The 15,528-nt window shown below is 38.8% G+C and overlaps 1 protein-coding gene across 4 annotated transcripts in view; it reads left to right on the forward strand.

Annotated features, from left to right (window-relative positions):
- Positions 1-13,318: 13,318 nt before the first annotated feature.
- ncam1b (neural cell adhesion molecule 1b) overlaps positions 13,319-15,528 on the forward strand; it is a 64,865-nt gene continuing 62,655 nt past the window's right edge. For all 4 annotated transcript variants that reach the window (XM_026319410.1, XM_026319436.1, XM_026319419.1 and 1 more), the window contains exon 1: positions 13,319-13,571. In XM_026319410.1, the coding sequence (XP_026175195.1) occupies positions 13,520-13,571 (52 nt within the window). In that variant the 5' untranslated portion in view covers positions 13,319-13,519. The remainder of the gene's footprint in view (positions 13,572-15,528) is intronic.

The raw sequence follows: 15,528 nt of genomic DNA on the forward strand, positions 1-15,528 counted from the left end.
GAATTAAATTAAATATACTCTTCCCTCTTGATTGGGACTTAACAAAACCCAGGACTATAGCTCACACGCCATCAATGAATGTTCAGCCTGGGATGCATTCTGTTTTATATTTCCTCGGTGTGATATAACAGATAACTGTGAGAAATAGTGATGAAACCAACACAGCCATTTTATTGTCTGCTGAAATCTGTGTTGGGTCATGGATGACTAATATGCCTCAGAAGTTGCCTTTATATGCTGCTGTGTATAAGTCAAGTCAACACTCTGGACTACACTTTCTAAAACTGTGACAAATATTCCTCCATACACATGCTTTCAAACTGAAAAAGTATTTTTCATCACAGTTCTGTGGTTAAAGATAAAGCAAATTACTGTGGGTGGGGTTAAAGATGATAAATTACAGATGAATTAGATAACGTCAGTCAATAGTGTAACCAGACCAGGAACGTTAGGTTTTTTTAGCAGCTCCCAACCCAGGGGTTTGGGTCCTGAGATAAATCTAAAGCAGGGGTAGGCAACCCAGGCTTGCCAAGGGCCACTGTCCTGCTCTGTTCTGGCTTTCCCATTTTTTTTATCCTGACTTGAAAATTCCCTCACATGCAGCCCAGAAAGAACAAAATCATCCCAACAAGCAAGTATAAAAACATTCCAAAAAGGCATCCCTTTCAGATTGAACTTCCTATAACTCATGACCATTATTGAGTTCATTACCTCTGACAAGTGGTCACAAGTAGATTCTGTATTCCTTTATATATGTATATATAAAAGAAATATATTTACATATTTCTCAAACTCAAAGCAAAAGAGTTCATTATTTAGAAGCAGAACCCTGATCGATGATCAGTAAAATAATGTAGGAGTACACAAAGATCAGTTTGGCTAACTCCATTGTACTTCTAGATAATGGGTGCATGAAAGGTGCTGGGACAAGATCTTTACCTGTTCATCACTGCAGAGACCTGGTTCAGTTCCTGACAGTGCAGACCTGGTCATTCTGGGGGAGAAAAATTTAAAAATAAGGAGTCATTGCGGGTGGGCATCTGGTAATACTTGTGGCTGCATATGTAACTGAACTGAACTGAATCATATTTCATGTATTATAGCAAAAGAATAGCTTTGCCTGCTCATTCATCCATTACAAAGGTGCTTGCAATAGACTGTAGGTATTATCACTTAATCTGAATGGCTGAATACTGGCTAATATGAGATATCTTTATTAAAACATGCCCAGGTCTACAATCCAGCACCTACCTATTCAACAGTCACATGCTGTTCATTAAGTCTCCCTTTTTTCTGTCAGTCATATCTCACCCTGGCCATAACTCAGCTGGAGACATGAGTGATAACAGCACCATCATGGGTCTTTTCAATTAGTTTCAGAGATGAAAAATATATAATCCTCATCCTTCATGCCAGGATGCTTTCCCAGATTACAACACAGTCTGTATTAATCATAAAATTTATGAACAAGAAGTCTGTGTTTGCATAGCACTGCCAGTCATATTGTCTGGCTCCGGGCACTGATAACTACTCATGCACAAGCATAACAAAGACAATTACGGGCTGAAGTGTGTGTTGATGTTCTACTTGTTGTGGTCTTTTATTTTAAACAATAAAAAAATAACTCTCAACACTTCAAGTCCTGCGGCTGTTGGCTAAACACAAGCAGAAAATCAGAGGCTGCATGATGTTTGTTTATGCTACTTTTGCTTTTAGTCCACTTGGCTAAAGGTAAGTAACTTCAATATTGAACAAAAGACCCAGCTACACAGCTAAATATGCTAATGAGCACCATGGTCCTGGAATTGCTTTCTTTTGTATTTGAACGTTTATCACGCAACCAAAAAGTACTTGCACCCATTATCTTCTTAGCTTGTTGGTTCATGTCACATGTACTACAGCATCTGCACACAGCCAACAATTGAAAAACATAAATTGTCATAATGACATTACACTGTAATTTTAACTTAAGGCAGGAATAGATTAGTGTTAGTTATTGCAGCTCACAGAGGCAATTAAGGTACGTTAAGACGCTTAATGAAGAATATTGCTGAAATTTGTGAAAAATTGTTCTCCTTCTCAGGGTAATAACTGAGGCTAAACACATAGACATGATATAGCTATTTTAAGATTTATTGTGACTTACACTTTCAGGGAATATTGTTTTCTGATCCAAATGAAATCAGAGAAATAAGCCCCTAAGGCCCCTCTGAGAATCATCATGTTTTTAAAGTTTTCTGCAGTATCAAAGTGATCCAGTGATTACTGTCGGTACATTCATCGGTATACAGTAAACAGGAAGTGCTAATAGTTAAAGTGGAGTAATGTAATGGTGCCACCTTGTCAAAATAAAAACAAATATGAGCTTGAAAAATGAGATTCAACAGGTAAGACTGTCGTCATAAAAAACACACTGGTTGTAGCTCCCAAAGGATTCTGAGAATAGTAACATTTTAAGGTTCCTTTGTGTCATCCATAATAAGGGTGGGTTTATCTGATACCACGTAGTTTGTTTCAACTTTAGGAACAGTAATTATACTGCAGATGGAAGCTGAGCATTTAGTGTCTTATTCTATCAGACCATTGTACTGATGAGTCTACAGATATTACTAATGCCAACAGGCCACAACCATTATAAGAAGATGATATAGCTAATATGTGCTAGTTCCTATATTAATGCATCCGTGAATCATTTTACAACACGTTCGTAGCAGCAAGGTTAGACTGGATTAAATTTAAATGTCTGTAGGCCTTAGATAGATCTGAAAAGTTTTCTTCCTCTCAGAGTTTGTAGCCCACACAGTATTAAAACTTTGTCCAATATTTGAATGCATAACTTTAGTATCCACAGTGTCAAAAATATCATAATAATACAAACTAGTTATAGTTCTAAAGAAGAAAGAAAAATATAAATAAATGTAAACCAAAGCAAATTGTGTGTTAGCTCAGTTCTATGGTAATTATGAGATGATGGCTTCTTTGTTGTTATACATGAAGTTGTGGAATATGAAGAGGTGGTTTTGATCAGTTTTTCATGCCAAACTAAAGGAAATAAAGCAATTTAAATAAGTAAACTAAATTATTTGGGAGTTTGGTCTTTTGGTTGGACAAAACAATGTTATACCCACCTAACCATTTATGTAAAAAAAAACTGCTGATTCATCTACAGTGAAAACAATCATTAGTTACAGCCCATTAAAACAACTAAAACATTAGCTCCAACTCAACTAACAAAATACTTTCATTACATAAAATATAACAACTTAACACTTACAAGGGCCATTTTTCTGCAGGTACTTTAGGCAGAAAGACATGAAGTGGGTATTTTGTAAGTGGAATGTGTTCTGGTTATCCTGGATACAGCCCTAAACATGACAAGTCTTGTAACCTTGCAGAGGTTGACTGTACAATCAGGATGACCTTTTCTCCCATGGAACGGGAGACAGTTGTCAGTGATGGGCAGCACAAAACTCTGCAACAGCTAAATTTAGTCCCATCACTTGGCTAATTTTTACTGAACATACTTCACACCAGTCTTTGTTCTTTTGTGTATCAACAATGACTCAAATGTAGCTCTGTGGCAGGAAGCACCTAATGTGATAGTTCTGTCTTTTCCTCTTGTGATGAATTGAATTAGTCAGAAGTGACATGCATGTGAACACTGTCTGATCTCTGACAGAAATTAGGAGCAATAGTTGAATTGATGAGGACTCACTAATTTCAGCCCACATCATCATCAAGCGAGCTTAGTTAAAGGGCCCTGTATTGATTAGTTGCATTAGTTGGATTATTTCGTTTTGTTTTTTTTTAATTGTATAAACAGCAATTTAAGAGTTTAATGAGGGCAATCAATTTTAAGAATTTGTCAGCAGACTGAATTGAGAAGTATATGTCCTGACGTTTTTAATTGTAGAAATGGCGTGAAAAATCCACTCCCCGAATTGAAAGTTAATGGGCCAGGTGGATACATATGGACAGCCAAGCCATCGGTGTAATTAATTATCACACAGCATTTGCAATCCTGCTTTTTCTCTGTCAAAATGACATGAGGATATTCTGCACTATAAAATGGGTATGAAGACAAGTATTACAGAATATCAGACCAGAAGCTTGTGATTATTTGTCTTGACTGATGCGCTTTTACTGATTCTCATCTCATTATCTGATAATATAACCACAGGCAGGTTAATTCTTTATGTCTAAGACACTAAAAACACAGACCAACAAGATGATTTCAGGCCATTCTCTTGTTGTTTTAGAAATAGAATTTAATGATTGTGGTTCTACAAGCTATGTGCTGGATTAGTGAGCTTCAGGGGTGCTTGAAGTCAGAGTTTATTGCCATAGGTTTGGACAAAGTTATTCTAACTGTTTTCCTCTTGTTTTCAGACTTTATGCTTTGCTAAGTTATCCAGCTGCTGGCTGTAACTTCATATTTGACATACAATCAGGTGTCAAGCTTCTTATCTAACTCTTTTAAAAGCAAATAAAACTATGTGCCCAAACTATTACATTTTTCTTCTAATACATACTTTTTTTTCTTGCTGGCTTGTTTGTGGTTTGAAATTAAAATAAAATCTTTCCAGTTACATAACTTGTGTCCTTTATTGAAAACTTTCAGGGAAGTTCAGCCTTTCCAGACATCATTTTTTAAGCACTTACAGGTTGGCAGTTTTGATTGTTTACCCTAATTTCCTGAATCTACAAGCAGCTATGAGTCTTCTTCTTCTTCTCCTTTCGGCTGCTCCCTTTAGGGGTCACCACAGCGAATCATCTGCCACCATTTAACCCTATCCTCTGTATCCTCTGTATCCTCCCCTATCCCCTATCCACCCACACCAACTATCCTCATGTCCTCCTTCACTACATCCAAGAACCTCCTCTTTGGTCTTCCTCTAAGCCTCCTTCCTGGCAGCTCTAACCTCAGCATCCTTTTACCAATGTATTCACTGTCCCTCCTCTGAACGTGTCCAAACCATCTCAATCTGGCTTCCCTGGCTTTTTCTCCAAAACATCTAACATGAGCTGTCCCTCTGATGTCCTCATTCCTGATCCTATCCATCCTCATCACTCCCAGAGAGAACCTCAACATCTTCTGCTCTGCTACCTCCAGCTCTGCCTCCTGTCTTTTTCTCAGTGCCACTGTCTCTAAAACAGACAACATTGCTGGTCTCACCACTGTCTTGTCCACCTTTCCTCTCATTCTTGCTGACACTCTTTTGTCACACATCACACCTGACACTTTCCTCCACCCATTCCAACCTGCTTGCACACGTCTCTTCACTTCTTTTCCACACTCTCCGTTGCTCTGGACTGTTGACCCTAGGTACTTAAAATCCTCCACCTTCTTCACCTCTACTCCCTGTAACCTCATCGTTCTACTTGAGTCCCTCTCATTTACACACACGTACTCTGTTTTACTGCAGCTAACCTTCATTCCTCTCCTTTCCAGAGCAAACCTCCACCTCTCTAGATTTTCCTCCACCTGCTCCCTGCTCTCACTACAGATGTCAACGTCATCTGCAAACATCATGGTCCACAGAGATTGCTGTCTAACCTCATCTGTCAGCCTGTCCATCACCACAGCAAACAAGAAGTGGCTCAAAGCCGATCCTTGGTGCAGCCCCACCTCCACCTTGAACTCCTCTGTCACCCCTACAGCACACCCCACCACTGTCTTACAGCTCTCATACATGTCCTGCACCACTCGAACATACTTCTCTGCCATTCCAGACTTCCTCATACAAAACTACAGCTCCTCTCTCAGCACTCTGTCATATGCTTTTTCTTCTGGTCTTTCTTCTGCTTCTGGCCTTGGCTGTACTTCTCCATCAGCATTCTCAAAGCAAATATTGCATCTGTGGTGTCTTTCTTGGCATGAAACCATACTGCTGCTCACAAATGCTCACCTCTGACCTCAGCCTAGCCTCCACTACTCTTTCCCATAATTTCATTGTGTGACTCATCAGCTTTATTCCTCTGTAGTTTCCACAACTCTGCACGTCTCCCTTGTTCTTAAAGATGGGCTCCAGTACACTTCTCCTCCATTTCTCAGGCATCCTCTCACTCTCCAAGATCTTGTTAAGTAGCCCAGTCAAAAAATCTACTGCCACCTCTCCTAAACACTTCCATACCTCCACAGGTATGTCGTCAGGACCAACTGCCTTTCCACTCTTCATCCTCTTCAACGCCTTCTTCACTTCATCCTTACTGATCTTTGCTACTTCCTGCTCCACAACAGTCACCTCTTCTACTCTGTGCTCTCTGATATTTTCCTCATTCATCAACTCTTCAAAGTATTCCTTCCATCTTTCCATCACACTTGTGGCACCTGTCAACACATTTCCATCCCTGTCCTTGATCACCCTAACCTGCTGCACATCCTTCCCATCTCTGTCTGTCTGCCTCGCCAACCTGTACAAATCCACCTCTCCCTCCTTAGTGTCCAACCTATCATACAAATCCTCATATGCCCTTTGTTTGGCCTTTGCCACCTCTACCTTCACTTTACGCTGCATCTTCCTGTACTCCTGTCTGTTCTCTTCTGTCCTCTCAGTGTCCCACTTCTTCTTAGCTAACCTTTTCATCTTAACACACTCCTGAACTTCCTCATTCTACCAAGTCTCCTTATCTGCTTTCCTCTTTCGAGATGACACACCAGGTACCCTTCTACCTGTCTCCCTGATCACTTTAGCTGTAGCTGTCCAGTCACCTGGAAGAACCTCCTGACCTCCCAGAGCTTGTTTCAGCTCCTCCCTGAAAGCCACACAACCCTCTTCCTGTTTCAACTTCCACCACTTGGTCCTCTGCTCTGCCCTTGTCCTCTTCATCTTCCTCACCACCAGAGTCATCCTACACACCACAATCCTATGCTGTCTGGCTACACTCTACCTAGCCACTACTTTGCAGTCACTGATCTCTTTCAGGTTGGAACGTCTGCACAAGATGTAATCAACTTGTGTGCTCCTGCCTCCACTCTTATATGTCACCCTATGCTCCTCCCTTTTCTTGAAAAATGTGTTCACTACAGCCATTTCCATCCTTTTCTAGTCAGGTGAAGTCTAGTCTAAAAGGATGGAAATGGCAGTAGTGAACACATTGTGAGTAATCACCCCTTTTTCACTCCACTGCCCACTATGAAGGGCATGATCTCAGAGATTTTTAAAGTCCCATCTACTCATTATACCCTATCTCACTGCATAAATTTATTGTATATCTCAAAATAGCAGAAGAGGTATGGCTTGAATGTTTGAATTAGCTTCGCTATTTTTCGATGTCTGCTACACTGATGTAAAAGTAAGCTCATTATTACTTCAAAACAGTACAGTTTCACAAATTATCTAAATCCTAAAATCAGATCATCTGGAGTCACCCAGACCTCTAATAAAATATATGAAAGACTCTGCTTTTGTAAGTTTCCAACTCTTTCAACCAAATATTTGACTTTGTCAGGTGGAAATCCCTTCTCTACCTACACAGTATTCTTGGATTAAAGATATTTTGTATTTTTTAAGTTGGATAAAATTCGATGTAGGGTCATCTTCCAGTTTTAGGAAGCGATGGCAGTCTTTTTTCCGCATACACACAAATACAATTTACCTGCCACCCCATAGTCTGTATTTTGATTAATTTATTGATAAGATTTGTTTTTTCTCATGGGCGGACTAAATTTCCTTTGTTCTGTGTGCATTTTATTTTTGTGTTTTTATTATATTAATTTATCTTGTATTGTTCTGTTACTACACTTATTTAAAGCCTGAACTGAAGCTTGACATTTTACTTGGTAGTTATTAAACCTTTGAGAAAACAGAACTACTGCATCTGTTCAAACCATTTTTTAAGACAAAGCAAAATATAAAAACAAAAACATGATTTGCTAGGATCACACAAACACAAAAGCACACACATGGCCAGGGAAATTCACACATAGCACTTCAGATTTAAATTACATTTTTAAAAACTGGTGTTTGTGTTTTCTTCTCCCAGTCAAACTCACTGGAATAAACCATCTCATGGTCATTTCAATGTGCAAAAGAAATAATACTGTTAAGATCCACAGCTCTACTTCCCTATTGCCACAGACGTCCCTCTTCATTACACATAGAGTGTGTACAACTATAACTATATTGCTGTATTACATGTGAGTGTGTAATGAAGAATGGCATAAATTATGTCATATGCTTTCATGCTTTCAAATGTTTTTTGAATAGGCTGAAATTAAAATAATCACTGTATAGTATCAACCACTTGGTCAAATCTCTACTTTTACCCTGTAAACCTTTAAACTGGTGTATGCCTGTGTTTAACACACACACTTTATTTCAGGATCAATTTAAAGGCACAGTCAAAATCCCACTGAAGTTATAGTGGTGGCTGCAGCCAACGAACCATGGCAGAGTTAACTTCCAGGTTGGCTTGCAGGATAACAGCCCTGCTGGACTCAAGAGGCTTGTAGAGGCTGTAACATTATTCACATAAACACTGCACACTGAAAAACCTGTTAAAGTAAGACTGATTGAACAAACACGCTGAGCCCAGCTCTTATATGTGGGCTTCTAGTGGGCACCTAATAACACTAATAGTCCCAAAGTAGATACTAACTCATTGCTTTAAAGGCACAGGAGTTCTACTCAGAGTGCACATAGGAGGAAAGAAAGTTGTATTACAACTATATTGCTGTAACCTTCATATTGTACATGTAAGAAGATTATCCTTTTGATTAATCAGACATTTTATGCATCTCTCGTCTTCTTACTTGAACATTCTTTGGTGTATCGGTATTACAGAGAGCATCTTGAAGTCAGTTTGATGACTGAGAGCTGTGCTCTGCATAGCCTGGGGTTTGAAATAGGTTTTGAGTATGTTAAAGGCTTGTCATACATCTTGAGTGAAATCTAAAGTGACAGGCTTCTTGAAAGACTGAGGATCTGATGTGAGCTGTCACTGCACGTTACAGAAGCTGGTGCATGCTAAGCTCAGTTTATAGGATGTTTGAGTCGTACGCAGTGGAAGCCTTAAAAACTCTAATCATTCATGCTATTTAAAATAACATGTCCATTTGGAGAAGTGGCTGCTTTTTTGTGTTTTGATGGGTTCATAACAGTAGCCAGTGTTTTGCCAGCTGTTCGGATGTAACATCTGTGTTAAACTCATTTTGGGTGATTATCTGATTGTAATTTAGGTATATCTCAGGGATCTATTGCAACAATTTGTTATTGCACAGTGTGTAAATGAGGCACAGAGTCTGTACATGTGTTTGTTGTTGGTGATGACAATGAAACCTGTTTTTAGGGCATATCTCATTTCTAAGGTAGTGAATTTTCAATTACTGATACAGTTATAAAATATTATTTAAATATTTATATATATGAAGAGAGAGAGATGAGTGAAGATAGAAAAATTAATGGAGTATCAGGTTTGAAAACCTTCTTCAGAGTGTCTGAAAGGAGAACAGACTGGAATTGGGTGGGTACTTTTTGTATATAGAGTACCAATCATACATTAATGTAAACCGCCTCATGTACCAAGGCTGCAATTTAAATATGGTACATGTATCTGCACAATGATAACCAAGAGAAAAAAAATGCTGAGTGGTGCAGATGAGATTTTTAAAAATAACCAAGGGCCAACATTTCCTTGACAACAACACAATAAAAAGAAAACAATTAATAAAACATACCAAATTTAGTAAATACTGCTGTTCTTGCATTGACCTGTGTGCTATAAACTTCCCATCCAGCTAAACCAATGGGTCAGAGTCAGGCAGGCGCCCAACACCAAGGGCACATGATGAAAGTCTATTATCTGCTATTTTCCAAATTACAGCACTTTTACAGTAGAAAAGTGATCAACATTAGTTTTCATTAATTCTTAATTGCATTTGTACACTATCCATGCATGGTGAAAAGCTGTGGAGTATCCCTTTTCAAGTAGAAATATGCTGCCCCCACATGTCAAAAAGACTGCATCACATGTAAAATGCTGTTGACATATTTATTGCCATTTTATGACTCCTTTGCCTTGCAGTAATGATTTTTTATCACAAGGTGGCAGCAGATATCTAAGCTATAATTACATTAACCGTTGATTTTCTTTAACTCCTGCCTTATTTTTCTTGGACTCTGTCATGCAGCTTTGTTTAATTTCCGACTACAACAGAACTTTAAAAGCTGAGAATTTTTATATCTTGCAAATTTATACTTGTAATATTTGATATGGGAAAAAAAAAACATCTGTACAATCTACTGCAACAAAACAAATAAATTAAAGTCAGATATAGGTGTTGATTCAATTTGAATTTGTGATGAGGTAGTTTATCGTATTTTTGTTTTTGATGGGCTCATGTTGTAATTTGTTTCAGTTTTTAATCCAGTAATTATATTTCAGTTCTAAAATTTTGTCTGTTGGACTGTATGGGTTCAGAATTAAAGAAACCCAAGAGCTGTCAGTAAGGCATTTTTATCAATTTAAACAGTTGACTCTGTGTTCATAGAATATTTTTCTTCCATTCTGGGTCAGACTGATGCAGCAGAGGTAAGCTTTTGTTACTGGTCTGGCAGCCATACAGGACTGAGTGGAACTAAGCACTCTTTGTACTTGGTGATGATGAAAGTTGCTTAGAGCTTGACAACCTTATGTCTTCAGCCATGACGACAGGCTTGCAGTTTGAATGTATTGTGTAAATCACCTTGTAACAATGAGCTCTTTATTATGAAAGAAGCTGTATGAGATTGAACACTGCACCCTCTCTTTTTGCTGTTATATTATGAATATGCATATGTCTGAGTCTGTGTGTCTCTGTGTGTACGGATGTGTGTGGCTGTATGCGAGCTTGGTCAGACCTCCAGGTCTCTGCCTATGCAGATTAATATCTCCAGTCCACAAAGGGACCCTTTGTGCCTTGCAGGACAGACTCACAGGACAATGAATCCACTGTCTAACAACACCATCTCCCACTCAAGCTAACTGATACGCACGCCTTAGTCCTGAGATTGTAGGAGATCAGTCTTTCTGCACTAAAGGTGTTAATTGAATGACAAAGTCATGCTCCAGGCTTTTTCGAACTTTCTCACTGAGTCATTCATCTAGCCTGCTGAACATTGAATTAGAGTGGCCAACAGCTTTGACATTTGTGCCTCTAAGTAAGAATTTCAGGTGGTGGTTTGTCATCTTTAAATTTGTGATCATCCAAATGGTCATTATTCATTTTTAAATAGATATAAAACATGTAGTAAAAAAAGTCAAATATTTCAATGGTTGTGACAGAAGACAGCTTGATTCAAAATTGCAGTTTTGGCAGACTATGATGACACGTTTTGTTTTTCTCACTAGTCACACTCATTTCCAGCCAACATTCACAATGTATAAACTTCTCCCTGCACAACTGAACTCTTCTTTTCTCCCATAACCCAAAACCCATTGTTCATAATATACTGTATGCTGCCTTCTGTTATAATCATGGAGAGAAAAGGATGTGAGAAGCTACTTTAAGATGTTAATGTGCATCATCCTTAACAGAGATGCGATAGATAGATAGATAGATAGATAGATAGATAGATAGATAGATAGATAGATAGATAGATAGATAGATAGATAGATAGATAGATAGATAGATAGATAGATAGATAGATAGATAGATAGATAGATAGATAGATAGATAGATAGATAGATGAAAAACAGTCTCAGACAGCCTATGTATAACAAAGTGTATGTTTTAAGTTGGAGACAGTTGAATGCATTTATAGAATAGCTGTTAAGCTGTTAACTTCAGTGCTTCTTGAAGAAAACAAAACAGATGTCCAGTCTACTACTACACTACTACATGACTGAACATGAGAAATAAAGCTGAATAGGTCTGGGCAGCTTTTTGGGTGGATTCTGGGTGATTTAAGTAGATGAAACAGCATGTTTTGTCTGCTCTATCACAAATGGACAGCTAAACAAAAAGTGAGTAGATTGTTCTTAGGGGGATACATTTTTTATGAAGAAGACAAATGCATTTGACACTCCAAGCTATACTGCCACACAGGAAATGAGACTAATCATTACCACAAAGTTAAAAGACAACTGTTTAACTCCTGGACCAATTTTTCAGATTAGATGATTTTGTAAGTTTAATGCAGGCTAATTGAAAATGCTGTCTCCAGTTAAGCTGTTTATTAATTAACACCAAGGAATATGGCTGGCCAGACCTGTGAGATTTCATAAGCATGAATAATTACTTGAGCAGCAGATTTACACATTTATCCACATTTTTATCCTTTAGAAGAAACCATTTGAAATTTTCTTGGACATTCAAACATTAGTTAGCAAGATGGCCTAAAAATAAAAACAAAACTACATCCGTTTTTCAACTTCAATGCACACTGAATAAAACACTACAGTATCTGAGGACATTTATGAGTCACATGCTGAGTCATAGTTTTCCTATCTATGATGCCGAGGCACAAATGCCAGTCAAATCTCCCTCCTTTCCCCCCAGTGCCCTAAACCCACTCTCTATGTTTCATTCTCCCCCCAGCTTCCTCCAGTTATTTATGAGTACTGGGCGTTAAAATGAAGGAAGTGTCTGTGAAAGGATGTTTTGCAGCAAATATGTGAAATTTGTCCACAGTAATTTTCCAAGCAGTCCACAGATTGATTTGGGTTGATTAGATTTTTCTCTCTGCTGGCCAACAGTGCATATCAAAGGCAAAAAGATCTCTCAGGGTGCTAAGAGTAATGCTTCCTTCCCGCTGTGTAACCAAACAACAAGCCCCTTCCCCTGCATCTCTGTTCTCTCAGGTACCATTCACTTAACGGTCTAAATAAAAGTGTGTTGCAGAAGACTCTCTTTGGTCATTGGTGGGATTATGGGGGTCAGGGCGAACAGCGGGGCTTAGAGGTGATGATGTGTGCAGTTCTTTTTGTTGATTGTGTAATTTGATTTGTGTAAATGCTATATTTTTAATTTAGTGTGATGAAAGCACAGCATTTTCCTCCTGCTCAGCATAACTCTATATTACATATTAAGCTGTGTTACATTATCTGTAATCAGAATCTAAAAATCTGTCATTGTGCATGTATTTTGTCTGCTTTAGTATATTTTGAAGCAGATTTGAAAACAGCTCAGAGAATTATATGCACTGTGTAATTTTGCATTCTGATGGCCAGGTGGGTTTACCTAAGATCTTTACCTCTTTTCTTTATTATTATTGATCATTTAGACAGCGGGCTGCGAGCGCACTAGTTAACAGTAGGTCCGTTATTCAGCCGGTGCGGATTAATCCATGTGTGTGAGAAGGCTGAGCTTGTCAGTCAGACTTTGAACGGTGCACTGGCGCTCATCATCACCGATAATCTCTGTCTCTGCCTGTCATCACCAGCGCTGCTACTGATACGTATCACTGACCGGCTCAGATATATAGATTTGGATGAACAGTTGCTGAGAGAGGGCACGAAACCCCGAGGGCAACACCGTAGGGACCGAGCTGAGATTAGCTACGCCGTTTTTTAACGTTCACGTTATTCGGGAGTTGCGATGATCCAGTCAAGAGATATTTTTTTAGCCTTACTTCTTGTGGGCTGCACAGGTAAGAAAACGTCACCTTTTACTCTACTTACAGTTTTTTTTTTGTTTGTTTTTTTTTTTTTAGCCAGACATTTAAATGTCCACGTCCTGCTGTGACTATCCCACCCTTTTAAACAGTGGCTAGGAGCGCAGGCATCCCCTCGCCTCCTGGGCTTCCCTCTACATCCGCCCGCAGGCACCGTGTTTAGCAGGTGCAGCGGTAACGGTGCTAACTAATTAGCTTAGCGCTAGTAACGGGCTGTTTGTGATTAGAGACAGCTCCCTGCTCATCATGTGCTGGGGTAGCGTCTCTCTCTGGACACGCACTCAGTGGGCTACATAACCCTGCTGGTTGCGTGACCAGCCTGTACGCCGAGTTAGCTTTATTATACATTAAATAAAACATGACGCTCTCGAAGAAAAGACTTTAAAATTGTATTAACGTGTGTATGGGTGTGGACGTGGTGTGAATGGAAATGTGGCACGGGGGAATAGTTTTTTTTTTTTTTTCCGTCATTTGTTGTGTTTGTCCGTGGGTCTGTGCTTGGATGGGACGTGTTTGTTGTTGATGAGGAGTGATGCTGGGCTCCCTCTGTAGACACACACAACAGCCTTCTGGGTTGAGTCACGGTCTCTCAGTTAAAGGTACATTGTGCCCAAAAGAAAAATAAAAAAAAAAAGAAAAGAAAAAAGGTTGCATTTTTAAGCGCACCTGTCAGTGTGTGCAGGTGTAGTGTATTGTGGCACCGAGGAGAGGGCGTTGACAATGGATGTTTGCATCTAACGTTAGTTAGTACATCAAAGGTTTTTCAGGGGCAGCTTTGGTTTATTTGGTCTCTCTGGCACACTGATGCATTGCAAGCACAACTTCTACTCTGAATCATCTGTTATGTAATCTGATGCCACGATAAAGGCTTTGAAATGAGATCCTCTAAGTTGGTAAAATGTGTCGTTATGTAAGTCTAATTGAGGGAGTTTTGTTTCAAATTGCGTTTTAATAACCTTTGCACGTCCATTATTTAAATTAAAATCAATCATTAAATCAATTTGAGGCTTGTGAGGCGGTTATAGTTACAGTAGCACTGTGCCACACTCAGGGATCAGGGTTTTTCGTGGGATAGCCTTTTAATCCTTTATGTACAATCCCATATGTGCAGGGGTGTTCCTCAGGCAGAAGAGGCAAAGCACAGGGAGTAGAGCCCTGACTGCTTTGTAAGAGTAATGCTATTTCTCTTGGGTTTTATTGAGAAATTATTATGATTATGTTACCAATTTAACTCTATTGTACAAATTGTTTCGGAAAGGTAGTAAAGTATTTGGTTTAGGTTTGAACCCCATCTGGTGCAAAATATATGACAAGATGCACAATGACGTGCTGCAGAATTACAGAGGTGGAGTTATGTTGAATATCGATGTAACGGCTATAGGACTGCACGGTTCTCAACTTTCATTTCACAATTTATTGCACTGCCAGTTTATGCCCACATTTAGTGCTTTTGTGTTGTTGAGTCATTCCCATTCTGACCTTGTATAACAGGGCTGTGTATCATTAAGGACATAACGATACAATACATACCTCGATACATGGGATATGATACTTACTTCGATACATGGGATACCATATGTACCTCGATACAATGCGGTACGATGAGATTCAATTTGATACTGACTGAACGGTATATAATGCTATATACTGCAATACTCAACATCCATTACTCAAAATTTAAACATAGGGCTGAAAATACTAGCTGTGTACCACTGAAATAATCTAACAATCTGCAGGCACATCACATTATATTGATAACTGGGTTGACAAACTATTTTGATGATCCAATTTATTGAGGATTCAGTGCATTCTCATATACTGATCATCATGAACATTAAGTGTAAGTGTTCTTACATTCAAATTCAATATATTATGAAAGAAGTGCAATAAGCCTAATGTTAACTCAGTGTTATTGTGAACCTTTGACAACTCA

The sequence above is a fragment of the Mastacembelus armatus genome, chromosome 13 (assembly GCF_900324485.2).
Source record: "Mastacembelus armatus chromosome 13, fMasArm1.2, whole genome shotgun sequence".
Classification (NCBI taxonomy): domain Eukaryota; kingdom Metazoa; phylum Chordata; class Actinopteri; order Synbranchiformes; family Mastacembelidae; genus Mastacembelus; species Mastacembelus armatus.